Genomic DNA, 15321 nt, shown 5'->3' with positions numbered 1-15321 from the left:
GTTGTTATTGGCCAACGGATCATGTGTTTCTAATGCATAAGGGATGAAGCTTGGAATTTTCATGCTTTTTACATTCATTGGCCATTTGATATTACTTCTGACTTTTAGCCTTTCTGACTCATGTTATGTTAGTAGCCAAGGCTAGCTGGATTTGCATTATAAGATTGTGGATACTTGGCTACTTACCTTTTGCATCCGACATGTGCCTTCTTTTGAAAAGTTTACTTAGTAAGATGAACTCAAATTTAACCGGACAGACGATGTGGTCGGAGAAACGAAGCACTTGTCGTGATCGTAAGCCGATGCGGATTATAAAATCTACGACATTGTCCGCCACCACTGCCTTTTGACTCCATCTTTGTATGTCAAGATCTAAGAAGGTCAGATAGTCACGAGACCATGTGATTGTAGCTGGCCAATTTATCTCAGTGATGAAATCAATGTTGGGGTTGATTGTCAAATCCCACATCACCTAGTTTGTTAAATAAAGAAGGATGTTAAAAAATAGCTATCGGAGAAGTCCCACATCGCTTAGAGTGATGAAGAAGGGGAAATCAAGGCTATATATATATTAAACCTAAGTTCTTTGGTTTTAGATCCACAAGTTGGAAACACTTTAAGTTTATATATCTGACTCTTTTTGTTTCTGTTATACTCTTGTATTAGAGGGTTGTGAGATGTAGTTAACTATTTGCTTTGGAGAGTGTGAGTATAAGGTTGATAGTAGTCTATGTGTTGTAACAATCTTTCGCATAATGATATTCTTTTGTTGTCGGTTTTGACAACAGTCGTGGTTTTTTCTTCTATTTTAGAGTTTCCATATTATATTCTTGTATTGTTGATTCTATTCTTTTATTTTCTCTATGCCTCTTTTTCCCAACAATCAAGAGAAATTATATCCACATGGCTTTACCACATGAGTTTAAGCCTGGACTGAATGACCATTGCAAAGAACAATCATGATAGATTACATATGCAAAGATGTAGTAAATAGACTTAAAAATAATAAATATGTTTTTCATATCATATATGTTGCGATCAATCAATGAGTGTATTGCTTTGGTGTAGTTTCTCCACAGTAGTATTTAGGTCATCTCGCAAATGATGGGGTCTCTTAACACACCCCCTTACCTCAGCATTATTGGACTTGGTACGCGGATATAAATAGTGGATGACCGGATCATAAATTTTATAGCGGCCAGGTGGCCCAACAATTCGTGGACGAGGCTTTGACACCATCTTAGAATTGTGAGTTAGGTCTAATTTATCCCTACAAAACGGGTTTGTAATTAAGGTTAGGATTACCCTCACTAATTATAAACATATATTCAGGTCATCTCACAACCGACGTAGGACTCTTAACGATATTCACTAATGTGTTTAATATCAAATAATAAAAATAGTAAGAACTTGAACTAACATTGTCGGTGCCGAGTCAGTGTTGTAGATGACGACGTTTGATTATGATATTAGAGTGCTACTCTGAACCATCGATGATGTCAGTAACGCTTGATCCATGCGAAGGAGCTCTTTTTGAGAGCATGAGCTTAACTGGATTTTAATATCCTCTCTTCCGTGATGAACAGGACCGACGATGATTCGACAATGATGTTGGAGGCACTTGGCCGAAGCATTTGCTTGAGTTGGAGGCACCCTGTATTGAATTTACTTGCAGTTTTTCTAGTTTTCATTTTCTTCGCTCAAGATTTGTTCTGTATTTATTGCTTTGAGTTTGTTTCGGAAGTCAACGTTTTTCAAATATTGAATTTACAAAGATTAGTTAGAATTTGTTAGTTTATTGATTGGTATCTTAGTTTAATTTGTTGATTCTCTATATATAGAACAAAATTTTTCTTGCTATTATGCTCTAATCTCTCTATGACTTGAATTTTCATCTCTCTAATCACATGATTGCAACAAAAATACATTTAATTAATTTTTTTGTTTTTTTTACATAAACGAAATAACAATAGTTATTGAAAACAGGCACTAGTGAAAGAGCCGCGATTTAAAATCCATTCACATACATGGTCAGACTTAACAATTTTGGTATTTTTTATTAGTTGCATATGATATATATAATCTCTTATGTTTTTTTTTTTGACACCATAATCTCTTATGCTTATGGATACGCATGCATGTATATGTATAAATTAACTAACAACTTCTACTTCATAGATATACCGTATAGAGCAATCAGAATGATAACTTTCTTGTAGGTTTTGGGTTTTTGACTTTTTTATGAAAATTGGGAAGCATTCCAGCACCAACATGACCCGGCCGGTTTGACAATTTTATCAAATGATGCACGATTTGTGCATATAATGCTATCATGATTCCCTTGTCAAAAAAACAATCATGGTCATGCCACACGCCTCTGTCTTTGTTTTGTTTATTTTACCAAACTTTAAGATAACCAAATCTCCAACTTTATGCTAAAAATGTCTTCATGTGGTTTAGTGAATGTTTATATCATTAGGTGGGATCGATAGTTCAACTGGTTGAACTAGTTTAACTAACAGATAAAGGAATTAGAAATCCAGAGTTCAAGTCCTAGCAAAGTATAAAATAACTAACAACATGCCCAAAAGCAAATTGAAAAGTATGCTAAGGTATTGCTGTTGCACTACTTAGTAACTTTGTCGACGGCCGTAGCAACGGTCACACTTATTTTACAATGTTTGATATTGTGAAAAAAAATTACAGTCAAATACGAATACTTATACTACGATCTAGATCGCAGTCGCAGACCTTTATTTAAAACATTATAAATGGCTATGTTAATTTTCAAGCACACCTGAACCATAGACACCACTTGATGACATTATCCACATTAGTGACATATGGAAGATGGGGGTATGTGGAAAAGACCTTGATGCCCTCATAAAAAACATCATCAACAGTGTTTTATGTTTTTAGTGGATACCCTTTTGATTATATGTTTTGCTACTTGAGGTAGTAATATGTATTATGATCCACTATCACCAGAACCTCCACCATCATTTGTCTCGTATTGACCCTATAGTTACTCTGTTCAACAATGGACACACTTTTGGATGTTCTTTCAAAAATATGATACATTAACATTGTTTTACTATTGCACGTGCATACCTCATTCCTCACTTCTTCTTACCTCTCTTGGCCCTACTAAAGACAAAAGTGTCTATATGTGGCTACTTCATTTTTTGAGCATTTCCATATGTTTCTATTATAAGATTTCCATTTCTTTTATTAACCCTTTGAGGACTCTCGTAATTCAGAGTTCTGCAGCAAGGTTAAGAAAGCTTGGTAAGGAATTGTTCCTCCTAGAAATTGAACTCGAGTTCTTCTGAACAATCTGTTCTAGAAAAGTTCATTAATTACTTGAGTCCAATGTCTTAGTTATAAGATTTCCATTTTAATTATGAGGTTTATATAATGATTTTAAATTACGACCTGCGATTGCAATAAATGAGTTTGAGGTCTTTAACAATATTTTATCTGTATTGACAACATTGTACTCGAATCTAGATCATCTATCGCCTTTGGCCCTTCATACTGCTTTTTTATTTGTATATCTCTCATCATCACCGCTTCATTTCTATTTTGTCGTAATATAATGATTCAGAGTGTAACTGCAACTGCAATTTAAAACCAGAATTTATATATTTAGTGGGCAAAATGGAAAAGACACCATTATTTCCATCATTGTTAATAATTTCATAATAGTACTACTAATGATATTATGATATTCAGGTTAGGTACACTGATTGATTAATCACAACATTCACTAATATAGGATAAGTACGCGGCGATATGTGACACAAACAACAACTGTTTATTTGTTCTGTACAATGGACAACGTAAGCATAAAATTTCATGATACTATAATAACTCTTAAGTAATAATGAACATCAACATCTAAAGCTTTTATTTCGTATATATGCTTCTAAAATTCATACATGTCCAATGAATGGACAAGTACAATATAAAACCATCCATGGATGGATCATAAAAGAGTAAAAAAAAAAAAGAACATAGAGAGTAATTTATGTCTTTATAATGAAAACATGAAAATCGTTTTATTGATTTTAATCATCTTTGTGTGGTGAACTGCTGCATGGAATTTCACCAAAATCTTCCATGTTACAAGGAAAAGAGTTACCGATTTGCATATCGGCTACCATTTGACGAAGATCGAAAGTTTCTTCCTTGAGACGTGCATTTTCTTGAACAACTTTGTCATGTGACTCAGAAACATGGTTAAGTTTATCAACAAGGTTGTTATTTTCAGTTCTAAGTCTTACAACTTGTGACCAAAGTTCATCTAAGTGTTTTTGTTTCCTCATCCTTGATCTCCTAGCAGATTCTCGGTTTGATATCATTCGTCGGTGCTTCCTTTCGTCGATGATATTGAATTGAAGTTCATCTGCTTCATCAGAAGTAGTTGAGTTGCTACTAAGACATGAAGGAGGTGCAAATTCATGGCCTGCTGATGGATAATGATAATTTGTTGGTAAGCTGTTTAAGAGATTATTTAGATGGAAGTTTGGAATTTCATTTTGTGGTAAGACAAAGTTTTGTGGAATTTGGAATGAATTTTCAGGAGGAGCTGGTAGATAATTGATTCCTCTGATCTCACTTGGAACCATGGCTAGAAATTTCAAGAAATTTTATTAGGCTTTTTTAAAAGTGGGTATTGTTGAAAATTAAATAATATGCTAGCTAAGAGACTTTGATATGATAAGAAAACTGAAGAATGTTGTGTGAGAAATGGATTGAATTTATAGGAAGGTGATGGCATGAAAAGTGGGACCAAATTGAGGAAAGAGACATAGTGCCTAGGGCTTACATGAGCAAAATTTCAACAATAATTGGGAAGTGGTGCTAGTGTATGTATGTTTGGTATGAGATATACATCAAGAAAAAGACCATATAAGTGGCTGTGTAGAGTCCATGTCATAAAGTTTTTGGTTATTTATCTTATGTGAATGGCTATGGATTTTTTTACTATTACTAGATGTAATTTGTTATTTATGACTGTTCAAATTAGTCATTGCCAATACAGATTCATGGTTTGATATGGCAGATTAAACTTTTTTAAGCTATAGGTAAAAGTCGCACATTAGATAATATAAAGTCCGAAAATGTGTTTATAAGTGGAGATATTCATCGATCATCCTTATAAATTTATTAGAAGTTGAGTTAGGGTCAGTACAAATTTTAAGAAAGTATCGAAGTTTAATCTAAATTTAGTGGGCTACTTGCTATCAGGTTTCAGACCACTTGTGTCAGACTCCATATGTCTAGTTCTGAGAGTGAGCTAGGGTGTGTATTATAACTTATAAGTGAGAGTAGTCTTCATCTGATAACTCGATTTTGTAGAAATTGAGTTAGACTCGACTCAAATTTTAAAAGGTAAAAAACAAGGTTTAATTTTTGTGGCCATGATTAAGTATCTCTAATGAGTTATTGCGTGTCAATAATGTGATCTATAATCAAAGCTTGGTAGGTAGGAGTAGGGAACTAGATATGTTGTATAAGAAATTTAAAACCATTTTTAGCACTGTTAATAGTAATGTCAATCCTATAGGAAAGTTGTTATTTTTGGGGTCCCTACCCAATTTCATAATCAATTTTGAAAATTAAAAACTCTTAGAGCCAATAATTCCTTATGATAGATGACGCAAAGAAGACCAGTTTAAAAGGGGTTAGAATTGATATTTTAGGGTCATTAGTATTATAAATTGGATGACTCATGTGTCACTCACATAAATCAATTGAAGGGACCTATATTGGAGCATTTGGTTTTTATTTTAAGGAAGTAATCTTGTACCTAAATTCTAGTCACTCCATCAAATATAATTAACTAAACCCTTGTATTAACCACAAAAACAATCAAACAAAGTGAACTTTGAATCTTTGATAAAACACTAGCATTCTCTGTTTTTAAAGTTTTCGGTGGTTAACAAAGTACTTTGTCATGATTGTGGGAAAACTACTAAGCTATTAAATTATGTTCGTCTAGTGTTACCTTATTAGAGTAATTCTAATTAAAATGACAACTTTAAACAATTTTGATGATAGTTACATGTTCCATCAAAATATTGATAGCTACATGTACATAATCCCTTACCATGCAATAAAAGAAAATTTAAAATGAGGTCTATATAATATTGTATACAAATTAAACTTGCGTTTTTCTGGAGGTTTAGAAGCTTTGGTGAGATCCTTTGGAGGTTAGGGTTAAATCAAAAAGAGTTTCTTGTGTGAAGCTGTAATAGAGTAAATTGTTGGTGTAAATACTAGAGACCAATGGTTTTATTACAACTCGGTCATTTATTAACAATAATAAGATATTTCTTTATTATGTTTGTTTTTCAAAGTAATAAAGTTCCTATAATAGTTTCTCGATTTAATTAAACATTAAATCAAGGATTCGACAGAATATTACATGACATAAAAAGATAATACATGGTATGATAAAACTGTATCGGAGAGATATATAGGGCGATAATATTATTTTTATATTTGAAAATAAAATTGATATTTTCGTATTTTTTATAGTTGTATTGTGGACAAAAAGTTGTCATATGATTTAGTGAGGGACAAAAAATCTTGTTTTTGTTGTGTACTTTGCTACCTAATTTGTCTAATCTCATAAGGGCCCGTTTGATGCACAGGATAAGAGACAGGATAGGATAACTGTATCATATCCTGCCGCAATCCAGTGTTTGGTGATATAGTAGGATACGATAAGTTAATCCTAAAGCTTATCCTATCCTGTCTCTCTAGTTATAATTATTATCCTGAATTTGAGTTGGGTTACCAGCAGGATAAGATAAAAAGAAGAAAAAAAATGACTGATTTATTTTATAAAATATATTTTAAAATACAAAAAATAAAATTAATAAAGTATAAATAGTAAAATAATTAATTTTTAAATATATATATGATTTTCTCACAGGGGTAATTTTGTAATTTATATATTCTAAAAAATCAAAATTTTACTAAAATTACAATATTTTAAAGTAAAATGATTATTAAAAAAATTGACAAATAGGGATATTAATTTAAATTTTATAAAAAAATTAAATATAATTCTTTTGCAATAGTAGTTTTATTATTTACGTATGAGATATATCATATATTTATTTGGCTTATCTAACATGTATATATTATTGAGTTATTTATTTGATCATGATTCATATAAAAAATTAAACTTGATTATTTTCTCATGATTTTTATTTTAAATTATATAAAGTTATTTGATTACTTATTTATATTTTTTATTTATAAAATTCAAAGTATTACAAAATAATTTTAAAAAAATAACAGTTTTTTTACAAGAGTAATTTTGTCAATTAAATATGTTATATATCTTATAATATTTTAAAAACAAAATATAATAGTTATCATGTTTGTTATCCTGTGTGCACCAAACATAGGATATGATAACTGAGTATAATTGTTATCATATCCTATCTTTATCCTGTTTTATATCCTATCATGTCACTATGTTATCCTGCGCACCAAACGGGCCCTAACTAGTTTCAAAGCAAACAGGATACAACAAAAGTTGTCCAGTCCAGTCTCCTGTTTTTTAGCAAATTAAACGCACCCTAATGAGACTTAATCGTGAGACCCTATTAAATATAAAGACATTATTCTTAAAGTATTTTTAATCAAAACTTTATTGTGAAGTGGGATAATAGTAAAATATACATTATTATGTGAGTAAATTGATGATCATATCACATAGTTCATGGATATGAAATATCAAATCTCCATTATTATGTAAGTTTCAAAATTTATTCTCACAATAACAGTGGTGTATATCACCATTCGACATGAAATTCCTATGGACTCTAGATGTGGAGTTGAATTCTTTATTGTCATTCAAACATTGTGTGTAATAGGATAACATTAAATTCGATCAGCGGATTGTGTTGGGGGAAGGAGAGTTAAATTTTGCAGGTTTGTAATTGAATGCGAGTTCTTCAAGTGCAAGGAAGGCATTCCAGGATTGAATAAGGTTGCAACTTGCGAAACTACCTAAAATTCTAAGGTAGTTAGATCAGATGCAAGATCTTCAAAAAAGCGGAAGATATTTTGATTATTGAAGAGGTCGAAGTGATGATCGTGGGACTACCAAGGATGGATGGATGCAAGTGAAAGTTGGTGCTTAAGGTTCAAGAATTGATGTGTCTGCCTAGAAATCGTATTAAAATGCACATAACATATTTTGGGACTGTCTAATCCATGAGGTGGGTGGATTTTGAAGATTCAGGATGTTTTTGCTCTGCCTCATTTGCGATGCAGGTCAAATAGTCCATGTATAAAAACCAGTGTTTTTATGTAGATTTGGAAGTTTTGGTGAGATCCAAGTAATTCTTAGGGAATCAAAGTCTAAGGGTTGAGATATTTTTTGGAAGAAATTCTAGAATTATAAAACACATTATTTATAAACACCATAGGTAACAATGAGTAATTGAAGAAGGATCATTGCTTTCTCTAATGGGTTCTTAACTGAAATTGAGGATTGCTCTTCTTGCTCTTGGTGAAAAATTGGGAATAGTTTTTTTTGTCACTTTTATAACTCTCTTGTTTTTAAGAGATTGAGACAAAATGGTAATAAAATATGGTTTGTTCTAAAGAATTCTTTAAGCTACTTTCTTGTAACTCTTGTATTTGATGTAAAGACTTATTGATAGTCCAGACGTATGTCAATTTCAACCGAACTGGTAAACAATATTGGTGTGCATGGTCCTATCATGGTTTTAAATTGTGATGCGGTTGTTGCGATTGCGATCATTGTGATTATTCCAACGCGCAATGTAGTTGTTGTGGTTGAACTCATTTTGAAATTTCACAAACTATACAAAATGACACTACTATACCATTACACTATTTACCTATCATTGCAGTGTCTTAGTTTATTGCATAAATACTTATTAGAATGTGCCTAAAATACACGGTTGCGAGATTGTTAAAAATTAGATTTTTCATTAGGTTTGACGCAAATTAAGATTTGAGGTTCATAAATTTTATTTTTTGGTGATGAAACTTAAACGAACATAACCGAAATTGTCTGATGTGGTTGTGATACGGCCGTACACATGAATGAAAATCACATCACAATTACGGGACAATACGATTACGAAGACTACCACTTCAGCAATACTGCAGTTACAATTGCGGATGCGTGCCGCAATTTACTTGTGTTCATGAGTTGTGCTTTTCCTTTCTATCTCACTTTTGAATTTGAATGCTTTACGTTAGGCTATCTCCAAATTCATTGGATTAGAACTGAATAGCACTATGTGCATGAGGCTAGTAGCACTTATTAGAACAAGTTTATGGTATTACACATGTCTCAAGAACTCTGCAGTAACTATCACAATTCATGAGGGTCATCATCGCTTCAGGTTTACTCAAACAAAGTGTTTGTGTTCACAACATATTAGGAGCTGCCAAATCTGTTTTCTTCTTTAAAATAGTACTTTAACTTTTTTATGCTTCCCATTCATGTTGCCTATAATACCTTATTAATCCTATCTCATTCAAGGATACAAAAAGTAGCAGTATCTTTTCAATATGCATGATTTGAATAATGTTATTGATGATAGCTAGCTTTGTTATTTTGCTAATTTGTCTCTTCTTATGGCCCACTTGCATGACACATGATAATAAAAAGATATATATTATGTATATATATAGCACAAAAGTTTGATCAAAATAGTTTTGGAAAATCTTATAATTGTTTTATGGTTCTTTAATTTTCTTTGATGGGAGTTGTTATATTAATTACAGCATCATAAGTCATAACAATATAAAATTGTCAGGTGATTTCCCACTATAGAACATTGCTTAAATTTTAAACTAATCTGATAAGGGTGAATCGAAGTACAAGATGGTTGGTAAAAGAAAAAGGAAAAAAGTTATAGATATTGGTGAAGTACAATTAAAGAAGATTGATAAACCATCTCTAAGAGGTCAGTTATGTGTTGGAATATATCTGGAAGATCCCTTTGTAAATCCATTGTACTTGTAGGAATTCCTAGGACACGAATCATAGTGCTTTGCAATTATGTAAAGATTAGAGTAAAAATTCCAATTTAACACTCTTAAAATTGGAAGCTGGGTCTAATCAACCTTATAAAATCGACTTGTAAAGTGAGAATTACCGCCTCTTTATAAATTATTGTCCGAACCAACTCACATTCAATGTGAGACTTCATAACAAGCACCTCAATGCATATACATGCTCTAGTTATTAGTTCATAAAAGCATTTTTCTATTATAAAAAAAATAAAAGCAGTTTTCACACCCGAATTGAAAACTTGAAAACCAAAATCAAGCAATTGTGAAAACGTAGGGTTTAAAATCAAGCAATTAAAATTTGAGGGTTAAAATCAAGTAATTGTACTTGGAAGCTCATAAATGATGTTATTTAATTTTCAACGGGAATTTATCGAATGCTTCTCAACTAGTAGATGATATTAAAGTTTTCTCTTGGTTTTGGTTTAGTGGTCGTGTCGGTCGTATGTCCTTTCTCTCTTAGTATATAATAATTTGCTTGTATTGTAATGGATTGAGTATCCCTTGTGATGTGAATTCGTCAATAAAATCACACCAATATGAAACTTGATGTGTGGAGCAATAGAACTGCAACCAATAACAAGCGGAATAAGCAATAATAATAACAACCGATAAAATGATAAAGGAGAAGAAAGAACATGATAATTTGTTTACCTAATTCGGTTCAAAAATGATCTACTTTGGGGGAGAGAGCAGTTCTCTGTTCCACTATAATCACAAGGTCACCTTACAAGAGTTCCAATTGAGTTACAAGAATTAATCCTAATTCTACCCAAATCCCGAGACAACCCCTCTTTTGTTTCTCTAAAACCCTAGTTTTGTGTCGGCGGTAAATCCTAATTGATTCCCTACATCTCTACTCTCTTATTTTTCTATGAATAAAATACTCCCTATTTATAAAAAATATATACTTAAAAATTAGTAACAAATCTATTTTAAAATAAAATAAATCCAAGCCAGAGTGTTCTACAAAAAATATTTTCTTTTTCAAAAAATCAACAAAACTAAATATGACTTCTCCGAAACCAAGATTTTAAGGCATATCTCAACACCTTGTACTCCCTTATAATATATCTTTGCTTATAAAAAAATTAAAAAAATAAAATAAAATTTGAGGCGGCAAAACTGCATTTAGCTTAATAAATATATAGTATTTGAGTAGAGTTAACTTAACTCTACAAAATCAATGAGTATTACGTACTTATAAACATATTTTGATTACCTTCCATCTAATATGAAACTTTAACTATGTAATTATGATATTTTTTAATTTTTTTTTTCAATACAAAATTCAGTTGTTTGAGCATTTTCTATCTATATATATGACTTTTACCAAGATTTCTAACACAAATTGTAGTGAAAGAAAACTAGTTAAATAATTTTTCAAGGCTTTAACAAACAAAGTTTATTGTATGCAAATTGTACTTGTACGGATATACTATGCTGGTAGTCGAATCCTATATTCATCAATGATTGCACAAAACATTAATTTAATATAGTTTTTTTATATTAAGATTAATTTAATAGTTGTAAAAAAGACATAAAGGATAAGAATTATAAAATAAAGAGAATACATTGAATAATCCAAAGTGTTAGGTATGAATTTCCATGTTACTTTTTCTACATTGCCAAAGCTTCCAACGAACAGTTAATTGAACGACAACTAGCCAGCATTTTCTTTCGAGAAACCGTAAGGTGGCAATCTAGCAGTTATTGTAAATATATATATATATCTTATCTAAATGGGGAATGCACCATTAACAATAATATATATATGGTTAGATTAAGTTGTTTATAAATATATGAATAAAGAAAATCTACATTAAACAAGACATACCGATATTGGGCTTGTTATAGATTTTTTAAAATAGATTTTTAGTGTTAAATAATTTCATGTTAAAAATTTACAAATTTTTTTTAATAAAAATTTCAAATGAAAATTTGGTTTGAATAGTTATTCTTAAAATTTTATTTTAGGTATTTGATCATTTTATTGAAACTTTTTTGGATATCAAAATTTCAAAAAAACATTTAATTTTGAAGCTATTTCAAATAGACTTTCATAAAAATCATTTTTGAAATACAATGTTTTGAAAAAATTGTGATTTTGACTATGTTCTGATCTTCAATAATGTGCGTTTATGTTATATAATGTCAAAAATTAATGTTTCAATTTAGAAAAAACTAAATTGAAAAAACTTGTAATATTTTAAAATGATTTTAGAAAATCTATTTTCAAATATACAAAGAAAAAATCAATTTTAAAAATCTAAAACAAACAGACCTAATTGTTTGATGTTTGAAATTTGCAAAGCACTTTATTTTTATTTTTTTTAGTTTTCACAACTAATATCTAGCTTATTTGACCGTCTAATCTAGTTCAAAGTCAATTATTGCATCAAATGTTCCAACCAAGTGAATCTAGAGCTATTATGGTCAAGGGAGGCAATCTTATCAGCACATTAATCACTCTCTCTGAAAACATGTAAACGATTCTGCCACCTGATAATTAATGAGATTCCAAGGAACTGCTCCCTCCGTCCCAAAATCAATGAGCCATTTTGACTTTTTTTTTTTAAAAGCAAGATGAGCCTAGCAAGCTGAGGCACCATCAAAGGATAGATAAAAAAGAAAGAAGTCAAAGTACCAAGAGGGGGGCATAAACCAAACCCTCAAGCTAGCAAAATCTGAAACAAGGAAGACCTAACCTATTCCTAGTATAGTCTTCCCAATTACATGAGGAATCTCAACCCACCAAACATAGTTTTGCAAAATCAGTATAAAAAATAACATATGTTTTTATTCTCTTGTCTATTTTACCCCCGTTTTTAATTTTTTTCTTGAAATTCACACTTGCAATATGAAGATTCCTTCTTTTTGCCCTCTAGTTGGATAACTGGACATCTGACTATGCATTTTTTATAACTTGGCACATACACGTGGAAATAATTTAATTTATATTTAATTTTTAATTCCATCTCATCTGACTGTACATAAATTAATAAATGATGTGGAATTAAAAAATAAATATAAATTAAATTATTTCTACGCATATGTGACATGTCATATAAAATGCACAATCAGATGCTCAGTTGTCCAACCATAGGGCAAAATGAGAGAATCTTCATATTGCAAAGGTAGATTTAAAAAAAAAAATAAACAAGGAATAAATCAAATTTCGCTAATTTTGGAGGGACTAAACAACTATTTACCCTTAATAAAAACACTAGTTACAAACTTACAGCAACAATTATGAGTTATTAGCCGTTCGTAGGTACAAGTATTACCTCTCTGAAAAGTTGTTGTGGGTATAGTTCACTTTTCTTGTTGTGCAAGCCTATTTTAATTGACATATTTTTGAGCTTATACAAAAAAAAATTATGTAAATAAATAAACTTTTACGTATTATTTATAAGTTTATCAAGTAGTTTATAAAAACACATCGTATAAAGATACAATTTTCTCTAATGAAAACTTATAATAAATTAACATAAACTATTTTTTATAAGCTCAAAATTAAACAAATCGAAACCACATGATATGTTTGTTGGGTTTTGGGCTCCCTTCCTATGTGGAGAAAAGTCCAATTTTGTTGGCCCATTTTGTCTCACTTATATAAGTGGATGGTGGTCATACTAAGGGTAATTAAGGGCATGTTTGGTTCGAGATAGATGAAGGGGAGGGGATGGAAGGTGAAGAGGTAATCTTGACAATTATTTTTTTTTATTAAATCATTTTAAAAAAAAACATTTTTTATTCTTGAAAAAATAATTAAAAACAAAAACAAATATTCCCTTTACCAATTTAAAAATTTTGTTTTAAATTTTTTTTCAAGAATAAAAAACGTTTTTTTTTAAAAAAAAAATAATAAAAAGAAACATTTTTTAGTCAAGATTACCCCCTCACCTCCCCCCCCCCCTTCCATCCATCTACCTCGAACCAAACAGGTCATAAGAGAGTAAATTTTGTGAGAAAGAACAACCAACAAAGAGAGAAAAATAGAGAGAAACCAATTCCCGTTTTTGACACAGCAGCCTCACTAAAACATCGAGTCCCGATTCATTAACTGTTGGATTTGGCTCACATTTGGAGGGCAGATTCGCAGCTTCAGGGCCTACAGTTTCACCATTCGGATCGTCGAAATCAGGTCTGGTTTGGGAGAAATAGGATTTGCAGTGCTTCAGGTTTTTGGGAATTTTTCATCTTGTTCTTGTTTTGTAAGCTTTAGTGTTTTGTTGTCTAATTGGTTGTTAGCACTTGTTTGTATCTCACTTGGAGACTCTTTTGTACCCTTATTTGATTATAGTACAGCTATTTCTTTGGTCTGGACGACCCATGTTTTTTTACTCTCACATTGAGGATTTTCCACGTTAAAATTCCGATGTTATTTTGTTCTTTTATTTTGTTTTATCGGCTGCCATATATTTATTGTTGATCCTCAAAGGTTCTATCGGCTCACATATATTAGCTCGTAAGTTCTCTTGGTGCTCCTTGAATAATCCTATACAGTATCTCATAATTTTGAGGACAATAATTCTTTTAGAAAAGGATTTTGTGTACATATTAGTATTAGTAATAATCAGAAAAGAAGTTCTTTTGTCTTTGTATATAGGTCCTATATTTGTAGCATGGAGGATGTTAAGGTTTAGATGCAAACAGTTGAGACCATGTTGGTGAAATTGATGACCTACACGACTAGGGTAGTGAGAAATAATTCATCTGTACTACATATGGGATTGGGAATGAATGATGAAAATGAAAAGTTGAAATAAACAAGACGGCACTGTTTATCTTTCTTCACCTTTGGCCAATATATGTGGTTGCGTCCAATTTCTGTAAAGTTTAGGTACGGAAATATCGGGGCCCCCTTCCTTCCAACACTAAACCGGATAAGGAATATTAATTTATGCGATCATATCTTCAAATGAAAAATATTGGAAGTTGTGAATCGAATCTAAAATCTCTAACATACTGTATAAATCTCTCGCTATTAGAATTGAAAAATATTTAGTTGTGTAACAAATCAAAAAATTAAAACAAAAACAATGTTAAAAGATATATGTGACTAAATTATTTTTCTCTTAATTTTGTTTTATTTGCATGTCTAAGTATATTATATGTAAAATTGGGAGTTTCTATAATACATTTGAAAACACAAATGTATCGATACTTTATTTTTGAAATAATAAATAAATAATTATTTTCGGTATTGCAAAGGATGAGGTTGAATGATGTACCAAC

At 30.9% G+C, this 15321-nt stretch overlaps 1 protein-coding gene across 1 annotated transcript; it reads right to left on the bottom strand.

Annotated features, from left to right (window-relative positions):
• Positions 1-3881: 3881 nt before the first annotated feature.
• LOC123911598 (basic leucine zipper 43-like) lies at positions 3882-4737 on the bottom strand. Its single transcript, XM_045963056.1, has one exon. It carries the CDS (start codon positions 4629-4631, stop codon positions 4071-4073), a length of 561 nt encoding a protein of 186 aa, XP_045819012.1. The 5' UTR covers positions 4632-4737; the 3' UTR covers positions 3882-4070.
• Positions 4738-15321: the final 10584 nt, after the last annotated feature.

Source organism: Trifolium pratense, linkage group LG2 (genome assembly GCF_020283565.1).
Source record: "Trifolium pratense cultivar HEN17-A07 linkage group LG2, ARS_RC_1.1, whole genome shotgun sequence".
In the NCBI taxonomy this organism is placed as follows: Eukaryota; Viridiplantae; Streptophyta; class Magnoliopsida; order Fabales; family Fabaceae; genus Trifolium; species Trifolium pratense.
This window is presented reverse-complemented; position numbering and strand designations above follow the sequence as displayed.